The following is a 25,406-nucleotide window of genomic DNA, read 5'->3' as shown; positions in this document are numbered from 1 at the left end:
GCCACTGGTCACGTAGTACTGTGCAGACATGGACAGAGTGGTGGTCGCCTTTCTTGTCGCAGGTATGTTGAGCCCAACACTGACTTGGCCGTGCAGTATCAGGATTTCTATCGTTGACGAACTGTATTCGTCGATGCGTAACAGTACCACTAGAGCCTAGCACAGCAATACTGTCTGTGAGTGGATTGTATTAAATGACTCGGTAATCAGCAAGTGTTCCGGAGCATGATCCCAGCTATGAGGGGTTTCAGGCGGCATTAACGGTTTCGCCTAGACAGGGCTACCTCACATTTTTTTCGGTATGAGACTATTCGTAACGGTGTCCAGTGGTCCACTAATTGCCTTGCTGATACAAAAGCCGTCACATCGTGAGAGATAAAGGCAGTCGCCATTATCTACGAGATGCCAAAGCTGATGTGCAGCGGGAGGGAGTAAAGTTGAAGAGTTTATTGCCCTGTCGATATCGGAGTTATTACAGGCAAGGTAGTCTGTCTGTTGGACAAAGATGAACCACAAAATGTGCTGCACCCATTTGGTGGGAATCATCGCGATATTCACTTGCAGAGAACTAAGAAAACCACGACAAATCTGTCTCAGGACGGCAGGACGGAGTTTTGACCCACGTTGTTCTAGAATACTAGCCGTGTACATTAGGCGTTTCGCTGGTTTATTCGTCGATGTCCTTTTGACAATCTGCTTCCGTCACATGTTCAGAGTGAACCCGAAGCTCACCGTCAACTTTCGAAGGTTGTCCGGAGATATTTTTTTGTATTTTGTTTCAAGGGATGATTAGTTTTCGGTAAAATGTTACCGAGTAACTGCATTTCATTTAATGTTCGACCCCCGTTTATGTTATTATCTGTATTGAACTTGAAATATACTCACAAACAGTGCAAATGTGCTCTTTGTCATGCTTGGAAACAGACTCGTTAAATTCACTCTTGGTACCTGCTGTTGACAAAAGAATGCCCATTTTAGTCTACGACCTGAAGCTTACATTCAGTAACGCTCAAGTATGTCACGGGTTTGGTTTTCTGGCGGCGTTGTACATTAACAATAGTACACAGTGTTGTGGATGGGTTTAGTAGTGAAGAGATAATCTCCTGTTTGGGTTCAGTGAATGCAATGGAAGAGCCGCACAACGATGCTATGCTGGGCTGTTGCAGTGACGAACACCTTACAAAAGTACAAGTGTCGCTGCTTCCATCGCATAGACTGTATGGTGAGGCCAGATTGTTCTTTTGTTGTTCTTCAATCGAATTTTTACGTTGTTCGCAATTTGCAACACCTTCTAAACTTTTCACACTAATGAAGGCCAAGGGAGCAAGGTCTTTTCCGAATGTACTTCTAATCAAAAAGCGATTCTGGCAGCTGGGGTCCAAGGATTTTATTAGAGATGCCTTCTGCGTTCTCGTGGTGATATTTCCATAGAAACTTTCATTCTCTAACACATATTTCTTTGTATGTAACCGAGAAGTGAAACTTCAGTTTTCATACATTTAGATTTAAAATTTTCTTAATAGAGCTAAATATTTTCTTAAAAATTTTCACCCCTAATTTCACCACTTTAAAAGTGGAATTTCGAACAATCCCCTCTTAAACGACGTCTATAGATATAAGATGCACACTCTCTTCAACTTTCATGTTTCTGTCAACAGCAGTTTGGGCTGGGCGATGATGAGTCACTAAATCAGTCTGATCCCCTTTGAGGCTGAAAAAAAAAAGTTTCTTCATTTCTCACTGAGAAGCCAAATATCAATTATCATAAATTTAGCCCTAAAAATGCTATCACTGTGAAAAAATTTCATGAAGCATTCAATTTGTATTTCATCTCCTTTAGGACTGAATTTCCAAAAAGTGAAACATCGTTTTTTTTGGAAGCCAATTTTAAATCTACGTAGATTTTGCCTTAACAATGCTTACATAATGAAATATTTCTTAAAAATTTCATTGCATATTTGGCTCCCTTGTGGGCTGAATTTCCAAAAACATAAAACATGTTTTTTTTTAAATTTATAACTGAGAAGTCAAATATCAGTTTTCATAGATGTAGCTTTAAAAATTCCTTAGTAGTACTTTAATAATGATTTATATTTTTTTAAAAATGTGCATCCACATTTTCACAGCCACAGGGGTTAAATTTCGAAAAATGCTGACACACGAGCTTCTTTATCTCTGACCGAGAATCCAATTACCAATTTTCGTGGGTCTAGCTTCAAAATTGCCTTAATAGCGACAGATTTTCAAAAAACCTTTCATCCCTTATTTCGAACCTTTAGAAGTGAAATTTCTAAAAATGCCTTCTTAAACGATGCCTTCTGTATAAGATCCTCTGCATATTACAGGCATCTATCCTTAGTGGTTTGGACTTGGCGATAAGGAGTCTTCAAGTGAGTCAGACAGTCGGGACATTGCCTTTTATACACAGAAATTTATACGAGTTCGAAAGGCTGCACACTACAAAAAAAGGGCTCAAATGGCTCTGAGCACTGTGGGACTTAACTTCTGAGGTCATCAGTCCCCTAGAACTTAGAATTACTTAAACCTAACTAACCTAAGGACATCACACACATCCATGACCGAAGCAGGATTCGAACCTGCGACCGTAGCAGTCGCGCGGTTCCAGACTGTAGCGCCTAGAACCGCTCGGCCATTCCGGCCGGCGCTGCACACTACAGTCATTTTCGTTGATATGAAGGTGTTTTTACAGAGACAAAGGTTAACGGAGTAGCAAACCGAGTAAATGACAATAATAGTATTACTTTGTAAACCCCACTAGAGGCCACGGGTCCAGTATACCCGAAGATATCCCTGAACACTTCCTGAATTTTGTCGGTGGAGTTAGGCCTCATCTACATGCAAATTTTCAGCTATGTTTTCTTACTGTTTGAGATGCCTGAACGTTTACCTGGCACATACCATATGCACCTGTGCTGAAATAGGCGTTTCTCACAAATAAACTAACACTGAACATAGTTTTTTTCTGTCACAGCTTCAGCAGCCTTTCACTGAAGGAACTGGCGCAGTTGTTGACGCAACAGTTCTAGATGAGTTCAAATTCCCATCGGGACATCTAGAAAACGAGTTCCGAAACTTCTCCTCCGACGGGACACAGTGGAAAATCCTGGAACTTTGATGGAATAGTTTGCTTATTTTGAAGGATAACAAATTCTTAAAAAATAAAATAAACCTGTTTTATTCACTGATTACTTCAATTTTAAATCAGACTAAAAACACAGCAATCATACTAAAAATTAAAAAGTAAGTGGTATCGTCCAAATGTCGCGAAAAAACCTTGCTATTTGTAGCTTTTTGCGGAGCAGTTACTCATTTCCTGCGGAACTGATAAGAGATGACCACATTTGTTGACTATAAAAGAATGCTTCCATCGGCGACTACGGCTACATACGACGGCGTGTTGATTTGATTCCATCCTTTTCATGTGAAAACTCTTAAAAGTTTTTAAATAAAACAACTGTTATTAACATTTTACATCTTTATTTCTCAAATCTACATATTTCCAATCCTCTACTGTAAGAGGGCTACGAATTGCAGCATGTAACATGGCAGTGTGTTACGTGACTACTCGGTGCGTGAGAAACAGCGTGCTGTAATCGAGTTTCACACACATGGAGCACCATCTCCTTCAGCACGACAATGCGAGACGACGCACGAGAGCTGCGACATCTGTAGTCCGACGCATTGGATTCACTGCCGTCGATCATCGTCTTTACTTTCTCGACTTGGTCCCACCCGATTTTATCTGTTTCCAAAACTTAAAGAACATCTTCGAGGACTTCAATTTGAAAACCGATTTTGTCGCCTGTTTTTTATTAGATATTATCTTCTCCTTTTTTTAAAACAAAGACTGTAGGCTGGTGCCAGCCCGCCCCCTTCGGGGGAATCAAAATTCAATAAAGAAAAAAAAAGGAAAAAGAAAAAAAGGACAAAAAACTTCACTTTGATAGCGATGAAGCGGTGCAAGCAGAGGTGAGGTCGTGGCTCTGTCAACGAAGTCAAATATTCTACAATAACGGAATCAACAAATTGGTCTCTTCCTGGGAAAAATGTGTTCATGGTCAGGATGAATACGTAGAGAAATAAATATATAGATATGAATAATAATATAGATGTAGAATGTTAAAAATGTTTCTTTTACTTTAAAAAGCTTTAACTTTTTCATATAAAAAATCGGAGGCATTATTTTACAGCACGCCCTTGTACATAGTTCTAAAGTCTTCCTAAGAAAGTGGAAGTATTTCTGGTCAACACATTTTATTAACAGGATGCGAATAATGAATTCTTAGCGAAGAACTGTTTTCTAAACACTTACCACTGAAGACTTAAAAGTGGTTGTTCATTATTGTTTCCTGGTTGTAGGATTTGTTTCACATTATTTACTCTTTAGCGTAACACAGCAATTTCATTCTAAGAAATAGCTCTTTTAAGTCGCGATGCTCTCTATTTCTCCAGTATAGCAGGAATGTTTAGTATTTGCATAACAGCGTAATATACATGAATGTAAGTTATATCGTTTAAGCAGAGCCATCTTCATCACACTGCTTTGCGTTACTCGTTTTTACTCATGTTTTTTTTCCTTTTATAGAATGACGTCCGAATTATTTCCAAGATTTATTCTGTAGAATATGGTGCTCTCAACAGATTACTTCATGATTTGTTATCCGTTGCCTGGCTCTTTCTCTCACCACAGAAAAACTTCTCGTCCTTCGACAGCCTTTTTTCCTCGTTCCTCACATGTTTTTCAGCCAATTAACTACATACTACCAGCGTATGACAGAAGTATGTTTTGACACGATAAATTGTACTTGCACGTTCTTAGACTATAAAGCTAAATTACACACTTTCTTAAATGGCATTTGGTTTCTAGAACACACTGGTAGGTCGTTCGTTTTGATGTCAGTCATCTTTTTCTCTATGTAGTACATTCTATAATCAGCATACCTATATTCCAGTCCTGCACGTAAGGTGTACATAGAGTAACGGTTTGCTTCAAGTCAGCTGGTTGTTCATCAACAGCGAGGCATTTGCATGATCTTTTTTCGGGAGTAACCAATAGCGCCGTTGCCACAATAGACTCTGCAACGTCGATATTTTAATAATAGAACAAGGAAGGCAGAAGCTGTATATATATGAATACACTGCTATTAGATTTAATTTCAGCTTACAAGGTCGGATGAGACGGCTTCTTACTGAAGCATAGTTGGTCAACGCTTCCACCTCGTGTGTAGCTATGCAGTGAGAGGAGCTTGCAAATCACAGTAACTATGAGAAAAGTGTGGAAAATTTTTAAGATTTTGTATGTTGCCTGACTCTTGCCCAAATCACTGAGTTGGTTACTTCACTGTATAACAGAGTGCCTGGTTCATTCTTATTTAACCAGTGACCAGGTGACCCGTGCAAAACTTCCGCACCTATACGGTTTTAAACAGTGACAATATTTGGAGTCGTACAGATAAGGGTAGTTGTGGAAATGAAGAGATAACGTCTTTAAGAAATGAACAGAACGACGTGAAATAATAATCATGAAATTATGACACATGCTTGTATATACATTTCCATGCACATAATTTTGAACAAAACTCTTTACAGTGTGTTACAATAGTTTACAATGTCGTTTTCACTTCTTACCTGGTACATCAGTGAGGCCACAATAACGTCTAACTGTATCCTGAGATTTAAACTGCACTTCGCGTGCTATATTAGTAGTGCATAATAGCACTATAGAAGCAACAATTACAAATATATGTGTTAAAAATGTGTCCAAACATCTGTTTTGTGTTCGGAATGATTCTTCCGACGTGTACGACAGACAGAGGTCAGTAACTGTCAGTATGGTCACATAACCTACATCTTTAACTCGACAAGCATTTTCAGTTATAGAAAACACGTTAGGCCTTGACAGCAATAGATAAATCACAGTTCAAGGCGACAATGACAAAAATGTTTGTCGTTAAGGAAAGTATATTCGTTTAGAAAAATCAACCCGTACGACGCAGCGATAATGGACAACTGCAGTGTTCACGGTTATTATCTATACAATATTATGTACCATTATCCAGTTAGTCAGTACTTTAAAACAAATAAAAAGGTATTTATAATAAGATAATACGAACAGGGGGTCTCTTATTCATTATTAATAAGTTAACTTGGTAAAATATGAATCCGAAATCCATATGCCCTTTTGCCTATGATATGTCCGTTTTCCACAGGTACTAAGTGTTAGCACAAAATCAGTACGCAGTATCAGAAGCCGATTAAAAAATCTTTCTAATGATACTCCGTTCATCTCTGTACGATTAGTATACGTTGAGAAACAGACATGTTGACTTGGGAAACAATAAATTAATCAGTAGGTATTGTCAGAAGTTATCGGCATCATGCCGTTAGATGTGTCAGCCTTGTTCAGAATTGTTGAAAGCAACTTTTATTTATTCTGACAGTGGTTAGCTCTTTCCCTGCTTTTCTCTGTGGCGAGCCAGTCAAATGTACTAAGAAACCTGCAATAGTTTTCAGCTAATTCTCCTTTTATTTAGTGTATTACGATTAATTACAATTTTATAAATGCATAAGAGAATCGAATGAACATACTTGTAGTATGCTTGCTCCCATGGGTAATTTTTACGACCCATTTCAGTACATTGGTAAGTCTGTGTTGTCGACGGTCTTTGAAGTCTAATGATAATCGCTGCGCTGCGTAATGTAGCGATCGAAAATAAGTAATAATCTCACTGTTCCAACTTTGAATTAATTCCTGTTCACTGAAACTCCCTATCTCATTTCGCTTAATTCACTTAAAAGAAATAATTATCAGTTCTTTTTAATAATAAAACTTTTCCCTTCCTCAAACATAATTACTTTCAGATGAGATGGAAGATACTTCTGAAATTTAAAGTTTTGAATACTCCTACGCTATGTATTTTCACAGTTAAAAGTCATAAGCGCTCACACGAGCTAACACAATACAGACAACTAGAGACAAGATGAGCTGAGATAAAATTAGAACCAGACACTATTGTCTAGACTATTTATAGACTTATACAAAACCAAAGTTGATGTAAGTATGACTTCTCACGCCCAGAAGTTTTTAGTAAACTACTTAGACTTTTGAAATTCCTAAGTAATTCACAATTCTACAGAAATATTAACGAAATTATTTAAAATCATGGCTTATGGCCTATAAGTGTGGCTTCACTGTGTTTCACCGCAGGGACTCACTTCCTTCAGAACAAAGTGGAGAGAGAACGTGCAGCATTTACAGCAGATGACTGTTTGGTTGTTCGGCCTTGCGTTCGTGCGGAAGTGGTAGACCGCAGCGTACTTCCTTTGTAGTGAACACATCCACAGGCCTTGGAGCAAAACAACCAGCGAGAAGTTTCATTACATTGTATTATCTTCTGATATTCTATTAAGCAGCTTGAACGAAAAACATTTCCCTCTACACAGAACAGTAGACTTAGACTGCTTCAAGTGTGCACGTTTTTCATGCTTGTTTCTACCCTGCTATTGATGCAAAAATGATCCTCTATTTGCAATTTCAGAAGATGTAAATGTTGTTCTTTTTGTAGATAATACAACTACAGGAATAAAAAAAATATGTTCCCATACTTAAAAGGCAGGTAATTAAATATTCGGAAACATGAGCACATGGTTAAAAGCAAATAAGTGGATTATCATTGGATTTGTACAAATCTCAGTGCATGCAGGTCAGTACTTCTCGTAGGACCCACAAGCTACAAAAACTGAGTCATCAAACAATGACATACAAACAGAAGAAAACGTCGTTTTGAGACTGCGGGTAAATCACAACTTTTGTTGCAAAATCCACAGCTTAGAATTGATAAAGCTCCTTAGTTCCGCTAAGTTTGCAGTACGTATGACTACTGCTACAGGCTGTTTAAGAATGAGTAAGTAGTTTATCTGTATCAATGCATAAAGGTGAAACGTTAGTAAGAAAAATTTCGATAAGCTCTTGACCGACTTCCTCCATTTTTTATACGTTTTTGTACTAAGCATTTCACATTTGCCATTGTACAAAAATCTCGTTCATGTGCTAGAATTTGGTAAGGATTTTCAGTTCCCCACACTCACACTGTGGTGATTAACCTTTCCATATACACGGAAGGTTATTTCGTCGATGAATATCAGCTGTCTTCTGCGCCCGTTCAGTAACTTAAGTTAGACGGGTATCAAGAAAAATCCTAGAACAGGAATATAAAACGGAACAGAAAACATGGGTAACAATCGTTGAAAAACATGTGCTCACCCACACCAAAGCGTGGGATGAAACAGAGCGTCAGCAGTAAAATATGGACAACACAGGAAGAAAATGATAGAGGAAGCTAAAACAATCTAGCAGATGGAAGTGGCTGGCTGACCGGAAGGAAAAAAGGGGAGGAGTCAGCCACTCTGCAATATACTAAAACCTCCAGCCTAAAATTTTAGTCCAGAGTCCAGACACATCACAAAACTTAAAAACCCTAGACACACACGTCCCATCATTAGCTAAAACAGAAGGCAGATCCCCAGCAACTTGTGCTTCTGCCCGTGCATCACGGTATAAAATGCAGTCTGTTAAAATGTGCCGGACAGAGATGTACACACCACAAGCATCACAAAACGGTGGACCCTCCCGCCGTAATAAAAAGCTATGTGTGAGAGCACAGTGCCCGATCCGAAGACGTGTGAGGGCCACCTCCTCCCGCCTGAGCAATCGGCAGGAGGAACGCCACGGCCGAGTGGTTGACTTTATCAACCGCAGTTTATTGGCCGTCACCGCCAGCCATTCGTCCTCCCACAACTCCATGCACTTCCTGTGGAGTGCAGCGATGACTGACTGCAAGGGAATAGGACACTGGACCACATCCTGCTCTCTGCAGGCCTCCTTGGCAGCCCGATCGGCCTGTTCATTGCCCCATATGCCAACATGACCAGGCACCCAGCAGAAGGATACTTCTGTACCCCGCCGTTGGAGCAAGTACAGTTGGTTATGTATCAGCTAGACCATCGCCTCTGTCGCGTACAGGTTCTGCAGTGATTGTAAGGCACTAAGAGAATCGGAGCAGAGAAGAAATCGATCGTCCCGAACACGATTCATCTGCTCCAGTGCCTTCAGGATCGCGTGGAGCTCCGCTGCGAAAACGGTATATTCAGCAGGGAGGCGAATCCAGGTAACTTGATCAGGGAACACTACAGCTTAGAGGCGAAATGTTCATCCCCCTCGCACACATCGTGGGCCTGTACTTTTCGGTGTACAGAAACAACCAGTGTCCCTAATTTGTCGATGCCAACGCATAACGATCTGTTTATAAAGCGAATCTTTTCCATAATTCCTTATGAATGCACGCTGCACTGTTATAGCAGTTAAACATTTCTCATAATCCAACACACAAAAACTCTTCTCTTGTTTTGTCGCTATTTTGTCAAGGTTCTGCACTCGTAACGCCAATTGGTGGACTGAATACAGACTCTGCAAGTTTATATATTTAGAAGTAACGTCACGGAAGCTACTATTCTCATAGATTGAGCAGATGGAGAAGTCGCTCGCATACCGCATATACCAATGGTCCCAACCGATTCACCCATTTATTTTAAGCGATTTCAGTCCCAAATCAAGGTTTCGTTTGCAATAGCAATAAACAATGCTCTATGTCAGACGTTCATACACGTTGGAACTAATTTACGAACAAAGTGTTTTTCGCATGGCCAAATGTAAGAGATTTTTTTTTCCACGGTACAAGCGGTAGCGAAATTAAAACCGCTGTGAAAATCCGAAAATCCGATAAAGCTCTGCGAAGATGTGTTGCGCAGTGTTTCTAGTATGCCCGTCGATCGTGTCACGACGCACTTTTCAGTTCTTAGGGAACATTAAGAACGTAAAGATGCCTAGAACAATAGTCCCCCGTCAAATGTGAAATACGTGCTGTCATTCGATTTCTTCATGCTCAGGGGTTCCTCATCCCACATAGCGTAATGGTCATGCGTGGGAGCAAAGTGCGGAAATAAGGAAGGAACTTTGAAGCAGGGCATACAGATGTTCATTATGTAGGCGGTAAAGGAAGGAAGCGACTGTCAAGCAATGATTTTGTTCAGCGAGTGGGTGAGGCGATTCGAGAAAATCGTCTTTGAAGGGCAATTCCGAACAAGCAAAGAGGGATGTTGCCATTAGGCATTGTTCTTCATGGCAATGCGCTGCAAGCTGGTGCGTTTTCGATGGGGAGTGTTTGATCACCCACAATACAGCCCGGACATGGCTCCCTCTTATTTTCATCCTTTAACGCTCTGGAATCGCTGCCCATGACAGTATTTTGGCACAGACACCGAGCTACAGACCAGAGTAGAGAACTGGCAGGAAGCAGAGGTGAATGCCTTCTATGAGGTGGGTATTGGAAAGTTGGTACAACGTTACGACAAATGTCTCAATAGAGAAGGCAACAATGCAGAGAACTAGCTGGAAGGTGTAGCTAAATGGTAGAAATAAAACGTTTTTTTACATAGGGGAAAGTTCTTATCAAAACTATCGAAAGGTTCTTGATCACGCAATGCTCTAACGAACGTTCTGACGGACATAGCCTACATATCTTTTAATATTTTCAATATATGTGTGTGTGTGTGTTTCAAACAAAAGTTGTATACACCACAATATGTTGTTTTGTTGTGCTTCTCGGCGTCAGTTTTACAGAAAATAGTTCGCAGATTAAAACTATGTGAGATACTGTCATTAAAGCGACCATCAGCTGGAGACGTGTCTCTCATATCCCTTATACCAGTGATCTCAAGCGAATCAGCCACTCATTTTGAATGACTTCAGTTCCCAACAAGGTTTCATTTGCAACAACAATAAAACGAGGCTCAAGGTCATAGAGAAGGGTGGAGGACAGAGAGGGGGGAAGGATGAGGAGATGGACAAAGAGATGGGGCGGGAGTGAGGTGCGCAAAGAGAAAGGGGGGGAGGGAGGAGGAATTTAGGATGAATATCCATTTCCAAAACAAATTTAGCTTATAATAAAATGAAATCAAGTTGCCAATTGAATGAATTACGAAATTACTGAGATCATTAATATAGATATTTGAGTTCCCAGCCCATTTCTTGTGATATCTTAACGCAGGTAGTATATTTTTCATTTCCCGCCCTTTCATTTAACGCGGTTCCATTCAGAAGGATATCCATTTAATTAGTTCCGTAACCACTACTGCAAATAAGAGCCACGTTTGAGCGCGAACATTCCTTTAATGCGGTGTCACGAAACTCATTTGGCCGGCGCAGCGTAAGAGTATTGTCGGCAGTGAATGAAATTATCTCTCAGTTTCTCCGTAGTCGGCAATGAGTTATAAGTGACCAATGGTTCATGAATGTGGTTTACTTAGAACTTTTTTGGAGTGTGAGAACATTCCTTTAATGCGGTGTCACGAAACTCATCTGGCCGGCGCAGCGTAAGAGTATTGTCGGCAGTGAATGAAATTATCTCTCAGTTTCTCCGTAGTCGGCAATGAGTTATAAGTGACCAATGGTTCATGAATGTAGTTTACTTAGAACTTTTTTGGAGTGTGAGATGTAAAAGCATAAAGCACAGATTGAAAAAATGACCGATAGTCGTAAGTTTTCTTATACCGGTACCTCAATGAAAATAGAAAATGAAAGTGAGTGAATTGAAAAATATAACACTTGCGACGAAATATCACAACAAAACGGTGCGGAAATAAATTAGAACTACTGAAAAGGCCGGTAATTGTACTGACGGGGAAAATGAAGACCTACCTAGTAAGTCTGCTGACTTCATGTGATTTTATGGAAAGGGTAGTATTTCCGATGTCGGACATTACTTTGATGGAAAAGGGGATTGACGATTCCTTAAGGTATTAGAGTTTATTGAATCCATAGCAACCTGAGAAAAATTATAATTTCAGACATAATGTATTATTCTAAAGCTATTCAAGATGAGCTTTATATGTTGTACGTGCTCTTCGCACCACTCAATAACGCGTGGCAGTCATCGTGACGCATTCATAGGCCGTCTATTCACCAATTTCAAAAGTTTCTCGCGTATGTATATGAATTCCGAATGGCATAAAGATGCAGTTGAAAAGTCAAGTACCGGTAATTTTGTTAATATTATGACAAGCTAAAGTGGAAGTATCGAACTCATCAGTGAGAATCTTGCGAAATTCGTGCAAAACAATTAATTAGAAATTCTGTTTTGCGTATCGTTTTGTGTATTACATGACTTCCATTTGAAAGGACAAACAAATTTAGAATCTGTTTTTGATGATTTGTTGCGGTTTAGTATACAGTTAGGTAACTGTAGTAACGTCCTCAAAATTTCTGAATCACATGTTTGAGGAAAATGTTTTGTCCCTGCTGACTTGAAAATATGTGCGCGCCGCTGGCAGCATCAGCGATCACTTGTTGCAAAGTGTATGTACGAGTGAAAAGAGACTATCCGTCGACACCAGGATCACGAAAAGTAATCGAACTTTGGAAAGGTATTACAGCACTCTTGAGTTGCGAGAAGCGATGGCAATGCCTTGGGCGTACTCAATACGGTGGTAACGATGACAGCTTAAAGAGACATAGGATTGCATCTGCTGTTTCCGCGCACAGAGCTTAGAAGTAAACAGAGTGGCCTTCGGGCCGCGCGAGATGTGTCAAGCTTCCCTCTCCGTGTGCTACCCACAGAACCAATAAATCATATGGGAAACGAAGTGCAAAGCTTAATACGATAACATATGATGAAGGTAATTTAAGGAACATTACCTCGGCTTTAATATTGCACCTAAAAACGGCTCTACAGCCGAAATTGCGAAAGTGAAACAAATAAATAATAAAATCGTATGGTCACAAGGTGGCAGTGATTGCGTTTAAAAAGTATATTTGACACAATTCCCCGAAAGGACAAATCATCTACATCTACTATATAGATATTTCGCAAGCCACCGTACAGGACGTGGCTGAGGGTACGCTGTACCAGTACTTGTCGCACACAGAGCGAGGGAAAAACGACTGTCTGTATGGTTCCGCATGAGCCCTAATTTCTCGTATCTTATCTTCGAGGTCCTTACGCGCAGTGTACGTTGGTGGCTGTAGAATCGTTCGGTAGTCAGCTTCAGATGCCGGTTCCCTAAAGTTTCTTAATAGTGTTTCTCGAAAAGAACGTCGCCTTCCCTCTAGGGATTCCCATTTGAGCTCGCGAAGCACCTCCTACCGGTAACGAACCTGGCAGCCCGCCCCTTAATTGCTTCGATATCTTCCTTCAATCCGACCTGGTAGGACACCAAACACTCGAGCAACGCTCAAGAAAATGTCGCACTTGCGTCCCATATACGGTCTCCTACAAGTGAACCACTCTTCCCTAAAATTCTCCCAATAAACCGAAGTCTATCATTCTCCTTCCCTACCACAGTTCTCACATGACATCATCATGTGATGTCATATCAGTTCTCTAAAGAGTGCTGTATACTAAAGTCAATGGAAGCGAATGTGAGTGAAGGAGTGCAGAAGCTATCCACTATTAACGTTTCAGCTGTGTAACTGATCGCTCTGGGCTCTGAAGTACTATTTATAGGCACCACGTTTTGCAATTATAATGCTTTTGTAATTACCTCCTGAATAAAATTCTTACAGCTGTCACAGTGTACGTACTTTTTGCTACTTCTTCTGTCGAGCTTTGTTTTGATGTAATTTACACTACTGGCCATTATAATTGCTACACCACGAAGATGACTTGCTACAAACGCGAAATTTAACTGACAGGAAGAAGATGATGTGATATGCAAATGATTGATTAGCTTTTCAGAGCATTCACACAAGGTTGGCGCCGATGGCGACACCTACAACGTGCTGACATGAGGAAAGATTCCAACCGATTTCTCATACACAAACAGCAGTTGACCAGCGTTGCCTGGTGAAACGTTGTTGTGTGCCTCGTGTAAGGAGGAGAAATGGGTACCATCACGTTTCCGACTTTGATAAAGGTCAGATTGTAGCCTATCGCGATTGCGATTTATCGTATCGTGACATTGCTGCTCGCGTCGGACGAGATCCAATGACAGCAGAATATGGAATCTATGGGTTCAGGAGGGTAATACGGAACGCCGTGCTGGATTCCAACGACCCAGTATCACTAGCAATCGAGATGACAGGCATCATATCCGCATGGCTGTAACGGATCGTGCAGCCACGTCTCGATCCCTGAGTCAACAGAAGGTGACGTTTGCAAGACAACAACCATCTGCACGAACAGTTCGACGACGTTTGCAGCAGCACGGACTGTCAGCCCGGAGACCATGGCTGCGGTTACCCTTGACGCTGCATCACAGACAGGAGCGCCTGCGATGGTGTACTCAACGACGAACCTGGGTGCACGAATGGCAAAACGTCATTTTTTCGGATGAATCCAGGTTCTGTTTACAGCATCATGATGGTCGCACCCGTGTTTGGCGACGTCGCGGTGAACGCACATTGGAAGCGTGTATTCGTCATCGCCTTACTGGCATATCATCCAGCGTGATTGTCTGGGGTGCCATTGGTTACACGTCTTGGTCACCTCTCGTTCGTATTGACGGCACTTTGAACAGTGGACGTTACATTTCAGATGTGTTACGACCCGTGGCTCTACCCTTCATTCGATCCCTGCGAAACCCTACATTTCAGCAGGATAATGCATGACCACATGTTGCAGGTCCTGTAAGGGCCTTTCTGGATACAGAAAATGTTCGACTGCTGCCCTGGCCAGCACATTCTCCAGACCTCTTACCAACTGAAAACGTCTAGTCAATGGTGGCCGAGCAACTGGCTCGTCACAATACGCCAGTCACTACTCTTGATGAACTGTGGTATCGTGTTGAAGCTGCATGGGCAGCTGTACCTGTACACGCTATCCAAGCTCTGTTTGACTCAATGCCCAGGCGCATCAAGGCCGTTATTGCGGCCAGAGGTGTTTGTTCTTGATACTGATTCCTCAGGATCTATGCACCCAAACTGCGTGAAAATGTAATCACATGTCAGTTCTAGTATAATATATTTGTCCAATGAATACCGGTTTATCATCTGCATTTCTTCTTTTAATGGCCAGTAGTGTAATTTTGAATTCAGGCAGAACTTTGCTGGACACCATGTACCTTCCTGGAAGCTTGCTGCCGTACGTCAGTTCCTGACGACGGACTTGTGTTGCAGGTTGCTTGCTGCTGGTGATGGCGGAGGTGTGCAGGGCGCAACTGTGCTCTAACTGCGAGTGCCTGCCTGAGCCGGTGTACCGGCCGCTGTGCGCCCGCCAGGAGGGTACCGGCAAGTACCGGGGATTCCGGTCTCTCTGCGAGCTCCAGTGCTCCAACCGCTGCCGCAAGAACAGTAAGTGCTCCGCAACCTGCGTCCTAGGAATTGCGGTTATCGCTGAGACAACCGGTTTTCGGATCTATCTGTTTTTTATTTTTCAACACCAGTTTGACCGGACTGTTAAAAGTAACAGGTTTCTGAAATAACCGACTTCCGGTTTTTTATCATGTTTTTTCCTGTAATAAATGTAGAACTCGAACAAAGACTGAAAAATTTCGATTGCCTCTCTTTCAACATACATGTAATCAAAATACTAAATTAAATGAGCAAATGAAAGAAAACTTAGCTTGTTCTCCATTCGCTGCTTTTCTCTGAAAGTGACAGGTGGTTGACTTCTACAAAAGTCACCAGTATTCTCTTGTAGATACTAAATTTTGTTGCAGTCTGGGAGCATACCACTATTTGGACATTAAGGGTGAAAACTGTGGTTGAAGCACTCTATTTTTCGTTTTAATTTGTCCGTTTTCAAATGCTACAAGCAGAGAAAGGCATGTTATGTAGACGCAGGCAGCAAATCAGCTGTTTTCTGTTTTTATTGTAACTATGAATGAACTGATAATTTTAACCAGAATGAGATTTTCACTCTGCAGCGGAGTGTGCGCTAATATGAAACTTCCTGGCAGGTTAAAACTGTGTGCCGGACCGAGACTCTAAATCGGGACTTTGCCTTTCGCAGGCAATTGCTTAGGACGGGGCGTGAGTCGTGCTTGGGTAGGTAGCTCAGTTGGTGGTAGCTCAGCGTGTTCGGTCAGAGGGTTAAGTGCCCTCTGTAATAAAAAAAAAACTAAGTTAATCGATCAACAACGAACTTAAAGGGATGTCATACGACGTCCGCCCCGAGCAGATGCAACGAACATATAAAAAAAAATAGCCGGTAGCTCAGCGTGTTCGGTCAGAGGGCTGCGTGTGCGACTGCTATAGTCGCAGGTTCGAATCCTGCCTCGGGCATGGATGTGTGTGATGTCCTTAGGTTAGTTCGGTTTAAGTAGTCTAAGTTCTAGGGGACTGATGACCACAGCAGTTGAGTCCCATAGTGCTCAGAGCCATTTGAACCAAGAGAGCTGCGTGCTCTATGTAATACAAAAAAACCGACTCAAGGAACCAACGATCACTTTGAACGGATGTCATGTGACGTCCGCCCCGACCAAATATTTTACGCCGGCATGGTAGCTCAGCGTGTTCTCTCAGAGGGTTAGCAGCCCTCTGTAATAAAAAAAAAAACTGAGCTAATCGATCAACAACGAATGTAAACGGATGTCTTACGACGTCCGCCCCGAGCAGATGCAACGAACAAAAGTAAACAAAATAAGACTAAAAAAAAAAAGTTGGTAGAGCACTTGCCCGCAAAGGGAAAGGTCCCGAGTTCGAGTCTCGGTCCGGCACACAGTTTTAATGTGCTACGAAGTTTCATGATAATTTTAAGTTTCCTCCTTACATTACGTCACAAGTTTGTTGTGAGTTCTCCCATTTTTTAATCTAATAGAGCAATGAAGCATTGTACTTCATTGATACCGCACTTCGTAAACTAATCCCAGACTGGGGATGTGCCATTCTGTAATACAGTTGATATCCAACGACGATAATGAGAAACTACCAATAGACCAGATGGGGGAAGTCTTGTACACTGTATGGACACGCATACCAAGTAATAGGCCACGCCACGTTATAACAGGTACATCATTGTCTCGGCAGTGTTGTTCCAATTCTTATGCCACGTGTTAGTTGCTCTTTTCTATTACCATTGTTGTTAAAATAGCACTGTTAGTTTTTTCCATTTTCTGTGATAACGGAATATTTCAAAGCAATACAAATTTTACGAATAAAAATTACTCGTACTTTAAAAATGGTTTGTTTAAAAACGAAAAAAAAAATTAGCTCTGCTGCTATGGCTATTTGACATTTCGGTTTTTAACCGGGTTATTAGTGAAAAGTAAAAATACCTGTTATAACCGAGACCAAAGAAATACCGAAAAATACCGGTTATTCGGAACTAAAATATTGCTATCGGTGTTAACCGGTCGATGTTCCCTCCTCAGTACACTTTAGAATACATCGTAACTTTACGCAGATTGCGGTAGTGTTACGGAAACCTCATACTACTTTTTACCTTAAACGGTGCAAACTGGACCCTCATAGGATCGCTTAGTTCTCTGATTGCCTGTGGCAAGCAGTTAAAAAACCCTTTTTTTCTCAGCAACGGGTAGCTGAATGAAGTTGAAATTTACGGTTCCTTGGTGGTGGAAAACATTTAAGGTTTTAACCCTTTTCGCTGCTATGGGCTTGTATACATGACCTGCTACGGCTTTCGCCAGGTATTGTGGACGTGTATATGCGCGCCACTCATACTGAACTATGGATGTCTGAATGCGTCCTGAGTCGCCTACCCCCCCCCCCCCCCCCCCCACTGCAGCAGACGGGTTACTTCCATATCTAGGTTAATAAAAATTTCGAATATATGTGCCTCATTGCGTGCTATCATTTGATATCTCGAATCGTATATGAGATGTGACGATTGTTATGACCACATGATTCGCGATACGCAAGGACGTGAATGTGCGCTTCGCACGAGGCCGTCCTTCAGCAATACAACTCAATAACTCCAAAAAGAAGTGAGATATCCTTCTGCTCTCAGCTTTAAATAAAATTCAAGTATCTTTTATACATTTCGTTCACTGCAATGTATGAGCTAAAATCAATCGTATGTAAAGTTTACGCATTGCGTTTTTACTTCGGCAAAATTTAAAAAGTCTGCGACCGATCGGACTTCATGTTGCGGATAGCCCTCGTGTATATGGAAGACTATGCCCAGAAGCCAGTAGTTTTCTCACCTTGTAAAGGACCGCTGCAAAGACGGTGGAATCGTCGGTTATATAGTACTTTAGAGTTGCAAAATGATGTAGTATGTTGGCCAACAAAAGTTTACTCCAAGTTATTACAATAGTTTCTTTTTTGTTTACCTTTAACTAAATTATAAGTAATCTGCTGAATTTGTTGTAAGGAGTTAAAGTCAATAAATCTTTCCTACCATCCATATTTATCACATCTAATGGCCTGCCCCCTTATCACACATCGCCACACATGAATGTTCCGCACGAAGCATGAAATATGGTTGAATTGTAGTTCATGTTTCTTGACATTGTCAATGTTGGAGATAAGCGATCTCTCGTAATTTTTAATTACGGATTAAAGATCCTCGACGTCAAGATCTCAAATAAATTTTTATTTCGGTTACTAGTTTCAGATACACACGAGCCATGTAGGGTCATAAAAACATTCTCGATTAGTGTAATAGTCATAACGGCTTAACACATCGTTCAAATCTTTTTTTAAATGACAAAATCCATACTGAACGTGCAGGGAAAATAACTTTAGAGTGTTCATAACCAATCAAATAGAGCGAAAGTCATAGAAATAAGGCTTTATACCGTTAAAACTTAGTAACTTACACATTGTAAACGGTGTTTGTAATATCCCAAAGCAGAGAGCGTCACAAGTACGTTAGTAGAACAGCTTGTAATAAAAATTTACTTACGACCTTGACCTCGAGGATCTTCAGTCCTTAATATAGCAACTTTAGTTCGTTTGTGACATATGTTTCGATTTCCACTGATGATGTCATTCTATTTTGAGCAGAGTACATGTTCGTGGCTCAACAGCGCTGTGGCAAATACCTGGCGAAGTTAACCAGCACGACGTCACCAACGTCAGAGGTGGACTCGGGGGGCGGAGACGGCAGGCCAGTGGGGGCAGTTGAAGAGGGCAGTCTTCTGGGGCCTCTGGTGCACCTGCTGCTGGGAGCTGCGCAGGGCTAGAGCGCCCCTTCTAGCTCAGAGGCAGCTGCTCCTTGGCGCGTAGTTAAAGACGCCGCGACGTCATGTGGGGAGGCGGACTGACTGTAGGCACCCAGCGTCCCGCTACTGCAAGTGACCAATTCGGCGTGGGCACTCCAGATAGGACGCTTTATTTTTTCAAATATGAAAATGTGATGGTGTTCTATTTTGGACTGGTTACTGTCAGGTGTGTGACTACAGCAATAAGGGCATATTTTCGAATCAATATTGCCGTACGCTTAGTACAGACAGTTGTTCTAACCAACTAGATTCGTGTGCTCGAAACAGAACAAAGTACAAATCAACAAAAACTAATCATTGTGTATATGTATATTATAGTTCTTTGTCAATAAATTATTAACTTCAATATTCATATGGTCTTTGTTTGTTGTACAGTTGTATTCTTTTTCCTGAACGGAGAATAAAACTACCCATGAAATATTCCGGTTACTCCTCCATTTTTCAATAAGTTTCGCTTTTCAGGCAGCAAAACAAGTCCCAATGTACAGAGGATACAAAATGTAGATTGACTAAACAAGAAAAACCTTTCTGTATAAGAGAAATTCATCAATGTCGGATATAAATTTAAGAGTTGTCAACTCTTTTCTGAGTGTATTTGAATGGAGCGCTGCATTGTGCAGAGGTGAAACGTGGACGATAAATGTAAATGTCGTGTGACTAGGGCCTGCAGCTGGGTAGACCGTTCGTCTGGTGCAAGTCTTTCGATTTGACGCCACTTCGGCGACTTGCACGTCGATAGGGATGAAATGATGATGATTAAGACAACACAATACCCAGTCCCTAAGTGGAGAAAATCTCCGACCCAGCTGGGAATCGAACCCGGGCCCTTAGGATTGACATTCTGGCGACGCGCTGACCACTTTTTTTTTGTCTCATTTTGTTCTACATTGTTCGTTGAATTTGTTCGGGGCGGACGTCCGATGACACCCGTTCAGGTTCGTAGTTCATCCATTCACTCAGTTTTTTATTACAGAGGGTAGAACCACTCAGCTACCGGGGGCGAACTAACGTCGACGATAAACAACTCAGACAAGAAGAGATCAAAAGCTTTTCAAATGTGGTGCTAAAAAACAATGTTTGAAATTATGTGGCTGGATATAATAACTAATGAGGAGGCACTGAATCGATAAATGTGAAGAAGATTGCATCCCACAGATCCTAAATATTTTAAAAACTTCACGATACACTGCCAGAAGCTGTCGATAAAAATTTCCCTTGTTATTCAACCAGTTTCTGTCCACAGACTATCAGGTGTAATAAAATATTTACAACAGCTTTCAAACAATGCAAAATCGAGGATGGAATGTAATAATCTCATGAAAAGGATAGTTGCTACTCACCATATAGCGGAGATGCTGAGTCGCAGAGAGGCGCAACAAAAAGACTGCCGGAAAGTTAGATTTCCGCCAACAAGGTCTTTGTCGAAAATAACATACACAAACACACGCTCACGCAACCGCAACTCAAACACACAGGACCACAGTCTCTTGCAGCTGGAGCCAGAGACTGTGGTCACGTTTGTCTGAGTTGCTTAGCGCACGTGCACGAGACTGTGTGTTCGTGTGTGTGTGTGTGTGTGTATGTGTGTGTGTGTGTGTGTGTGTGTGTGTGTGTGTGTGTAGTCTATTTTCGACAAAAGCCTTTTTGGCCGAGAACTAACTTTACAACAGCTTTCAAGACGATATAAAATCAGGTTCCAGGTGGTGATAGTTAAACAGACATTGTTCTCAGTGCTGCATTACTGGCTGTATACACAGCAGGGCGCTGAAGCATCATAGATTTGTTCATTTATCGGTGCACCAGCAGAGTAAGCAGAAAAAAAGTAAGAAGTTGAAGTTTTCTGTACAAAACACAAATGTATTTGCGACAGTCTTTTTGTTGTGCCTATCTGCAGCTCAGCATCTCCGCAGTGTGGTGAGTAGGAAGTTTCCTTTTCATAATATTGTTTATATACTATAGCGCCAAAGAAACTGTTATAGGCATGCGTATTAAAATACAGACATGTAAACAGGCAGAATACGGCGCTGCGGTCGGAAACACCTATATAAGACAAGTGTCTGTCGCAGTTATTATATCGGTTACTGCTGTTACAAAGGAAGGTTATCAAGATTTGAATTTGAACGTGGTGTAATTGTCGGCGCACGAGCGATGGGACACAGAATCACCGAGGTAGCGAAGAAGTGGGGATTTTCCCCTATGACCATTTCACGTGTGTTCTGAGAATATAAGGAATCCGGTAAAACATCAAATCTCCGACATCGGTGCGGCCGGAAAAAGATCCTGCAAGAATGGGATCAACGACAATCGAAGAGAATCGTTCACCGTGACAGAAGTGCAACACTTCCGCAAATTGCTGCAGATTTCATTGTTGGGCCATCAACACGTGCAGCGTGCAAACAAACATCGGCAATATGGCATTTCGGAGCCGAAGGCCCACTTATGTACTCTTGATGACTGCACGGCACAAAGCTTTACGCCTCGCCTGGGCCCATCAACACCGATAGTGGACTGTTGATGACTGGAGACATGTGGCCTGGTCGAACAAGCCTCGTCTCAAATCGTATCGAGCGGATGGACATGTACGGGTATGGAGGCAACCTCATTAAGCCATGGACCCTGCATGTCAGCAGGGGAATGTTCAAGCTGGTGGGGGCTCTGTAATGGTGTGGGGTGTGTTCAATTGGAGTGATATGGGACCGCTGATTCATTTAGATATGACTCTGACAGGTGACATGTACGTATGCATCCTGTCTAATCACCTGCATTCATTCATGCCCATTGTGCATTCCGACAGACTTTGGCAATTCCAGCAGGGCAATGCGACACCCACACGTCCAGAATTGGTACAGAGTGGCTCCAGGAACACTCTTCAGAGTTTAGACCCTTCCGCTGGCCACCAGTCTCCTCAGACATGAACATTATTGAGCATGTGTGGTATGCCTTGCAACGTGCTGTCCAAAAGAGATCTCCATCTCCTCGTATTGTTACGTATTTATGGATAGCCCTTCGGGATTCATGATGTCAATTCCCTCCAGCATTACTTCAGACATTAGTCGAGTCCATGCCACGTCATGTTGCGGCACTTCCGCATGCTCGTGGGGGCCCTACACGATATTACACGTGTGTACCAGTTTCTTTCCCTCTTCAGTGGATATATGACTTGTAAATCAACAGTACTATAAATCGAGAGAATGATTACAGTGCACTATTTGCAATCTATGTACGACTACATGCTGCATTGTTGTGAAATTTATTCAAGATGGCGGCGATGACGTCATCCAAGATGGCGGCATGTAGAGTTGGCAATACTACATGACGCCATCCAAGATGGAGGCCTTTGGCGGGAAAATAGGCCAATTGTGCTATGTCCACTAACCTAACCTCCAGAAAAAATGGCAGCAATTTTGAATTTTGGCGGGAAAATAGACCAGTTGGGCTACGTCCACTAACCTAGCCTCTAGAAAAAATACGCGTGAAGTTTGAATCCCAACAGGATAATGGTGGGCTTCTCATTATTATTTATGTTCATTTATTATCATTTATTATTATTTATGTTCATTTATTATTATTATTATTAATTATTATTGATTATCATTTATTAACATTCATTATCATCTATTATCATTTCTTATTGTTTATTATTATTATTGGCCTACTTCCACTAAAAAGTTCCCTCCAAATTCAAATTACAAAACGATAATGGCAGTAAAACCACATTTCTCTTTATTATTATTCATCATTTATTATTATTTGTTATCATTTATTATTTATTGTTATTTATTATAATTTATTATTATTTTATTATTGGCCTACCTCCACTAACATAGAAAATCCCCCCATGTTCAAATTCACACGCCATAATCTCTGGAAAACCGTACTTTTATTTATTATTATTATCATTTACTATTATTTATTAGCATTTATTATCATTGATTATTATTTATTATTATTTATTCAAGATGGTCGATTTTTGTGGCAAGAAAGCCAATTCCCTTACATCCATAACAAAAAATTGAAATTCAAACACGATAATCTATCACACCACCGAAAAAAAAAGTAACCAATTCGGCCGTATGCACTAACCTAAGTCCACCTCATCCTACGAAGTTTGAATTTTTCGCTGTCACCTACTGTTTCACTCCTAAGCTATGAAAATCGCGTCAAGTAATAATAAAGTGCACTTTTACTAACGTAAGTCACCTCCTGTGAATTCGTGGGAAAAGGACTGAAGTCTTTATTCCAAACAGTACCGTCATCACTTGTTCTCCAACAGAGTTAGTACACATTCTAGAGGTCGCAGTCCAGCAGCAACGAGGCCCCCAGTCCAACTGAATTAGTTCATATGGTCGCCGCCGACCCGCACCGGACACAGCGCCTCCGGCAAGCGAGCGGTCGCCTCACGTGACGGCCGACGGATGCGTCAGTGCCCGCTGCCGGTCCAGCAGCCTACTGCCACCGGCTCGCTTAGCAGGCCTGCGTTGGTCCAGCGATGTAAACACGTTTTCGTGGACAGTGGAGTCCGCCCCCACCGACCAGTTGGCGCCAAAGCTGTTCGCTGGACAGATTGCAACCTGCCGATGCAGCCTTCATAACGGTCTGTCGGTTGCTCCAGCACCAGGTTGACAAAGAATGCCCTGCCTCACGTTTGGCGCCAAAGTTTGCCGGAGAATGGAATCCGCCATGATGTCACAACAAGTGGTCCAGCACATGCACTCGCCACGACGTCCCTCGCTAAGTTAATTGATCAACCCACTCTCATTATTCACTCCACATTCTGCACTTACCTAATCGAAGATCGTCGCGAAAACACACGCCCGTACACGTGAGCCTTCAAGCGCGCCGAACTTCGTACCTCCGCAAGTGAATGTAACAAAGTTCCCATGACTACTTAATTAAATTGATCAATTAATTAACCTCTCTGATGCGGAAAACTTCCTCGTCCACCTAGACCGGGAATCAATTTTCACCAGTTCCACGCCCACCTGGACTTGGAATGAAATAGTTACAGTCCCTACCGACCACCACGACGCCTTACCGACTCATGTTTGTCGTCTAACATGTATTATTGTGTACTGCCGTTTACTAACGTGCACCAATCTACATTAACGTATATCACATTTTTTCTATACAAATAAGCCAAGTCTGAATTCTGATGGTCAGTTCGTGTTCCGCTGCCAACACAAGAAAATTGTGGCAAACGAAGCCACTAACCTAAGTCACCTGTGATGATTCAAAATCGTCGGCTTTGCCTCTCTCACACACCATGAGCGCGAGACAGCCAACGTCACAGCCTGGACCTTTATACTCTCGTCGGACATACTCCTCTGTCAATATTCTAGCTAAACTATGGCCCGAATACTGTTGTTCAATCCACACAGTCTAGGACGTGGCCAGAGCACACCTCCAGTACCTAAACCGAGAACATCGCTCACCCCACCTGTAGTTAAACGCTCTCGTAGCTACTTGCCTCAGCAATTCGATCTAACAAAACCTCCAATTAGAAAAAATAATAACCAACTCGAACTCTCTCATATTATATACCGTCCCACAAACGCTTAACCTAAATTTTATTTATGCATCTAGTATATCTATCACTCTCAAACAAAAAACACTCGCCCTGACGGACCTGGTGTCATGTTGCACAGTCGGCAGACACGCGAACAGCTCCTAATTTCACTGCACAATATCGAACTTCTCCTAAATAATGCAGTACACATAACTATAAACATCATCCGTGCTCGTAATCTGTCGAAATAACGCACAGCAAATTCACTCAACAGACGCGCACAATCAACTGTCCCACACTAAGTCACACGTCCGACAGCTCTCTATTCACTCAAAGGTCTCTGTTCGACCCCTCAAACATGACTTGATGACAACCGCATTCACACCTAACACCTGAGAAATTCATATCACCTAGACGCCGAACATGACTATCCAAGCCAGGCCGCGCGCGTCGTCTGTCACTGCCCTCACTCAGTGCGGTCCAACACACATGTTACGGCCGCATTCCATTGCTTGCCGGCCTATTTGCGACACATCTCCACCTTCACGTCTGTTGCCAGAATAGCCGAGAGCGAGTTCACACACACACCATCCGCACACATCCCAGTGCTGCCCTCCCCTCACAATCTAAAACGATCATCATACTATGTAAAAAAAAAAAAAAAAAAAAAAAAAAAAAATAAGAGCCCAGTCAACCTCTC

At 41.9% G+C, this 25,406-nt stretch overlaps 1 protein-coding gene across 1 annotated transcript; it reads left to right on the top strand.

Annotated features, from left to right (window-relative positions):
* Positions 1-19,552, top strand: LOC126271934 (Kazal peptide Pr13a-like). Its single transcript, XM_049974397.1, has 3 exons — positions 1-62; positions 15,191-15,364; positions 18,983-19,552. The coding sequence occupies exons 1-3, from the start codon at positions 29-31 to the stop codon at positions 19,159-19,161; spliced, it is 387 nt and encodes a 128-aa protein (XP_049830354.1). The 5' UTR covers positions 1-28; the 3' UTR covers positions 19,162-19,552.
* The last annotated feature ends 5,854 nt before the right edge of the window (positions 19,553-25,406 follow it).

The sequence above is a fragment of the Schistocerca gregaria genome, chromosome 1 (assembly GCF_023897955.1).
Source record: "Schistocerca gregaria isolate iqSchGreg1 chromosome 1, iqSchGreg1.2, whole genome shotgun sequence".
In the NCBI taxonomy this organism is placed as follows: domain Eukaryota; kingdom Metazoa; phylum Arthropoda; class Insecta; order Orthoptera; family Acrididae; genus Schistocerca; species Schistocerca gregaria.
This window is presented reverse-complemented; position numbering and strand designations above follow the sequence as displayed.

Excerpts from the sequence above, each read along its gene's own strand:
- LOC126271934 (XM_049974397.1), top strand. The coding sequence starts at position 29 with ATGGACAGAGTGGTGGTCGCCTTTCTTGTCGCAG. Across the intron at positions 63-15,190 it reads GGTCGCCTTTCTTGTCGCAG|GTTGCTTGCTGCTGGTGATG; the intron begins GTATGTTGAGCC and ends CTTGTGTTGCAG. Across the intron at positions 15,365-18,982 it reads CAACCGCTGCCGCAAGAACA|AGTACATGTTCGTGGCTCAA; the intron begins GTAAGTGCTCCG and ends TATTTTGAGCAG.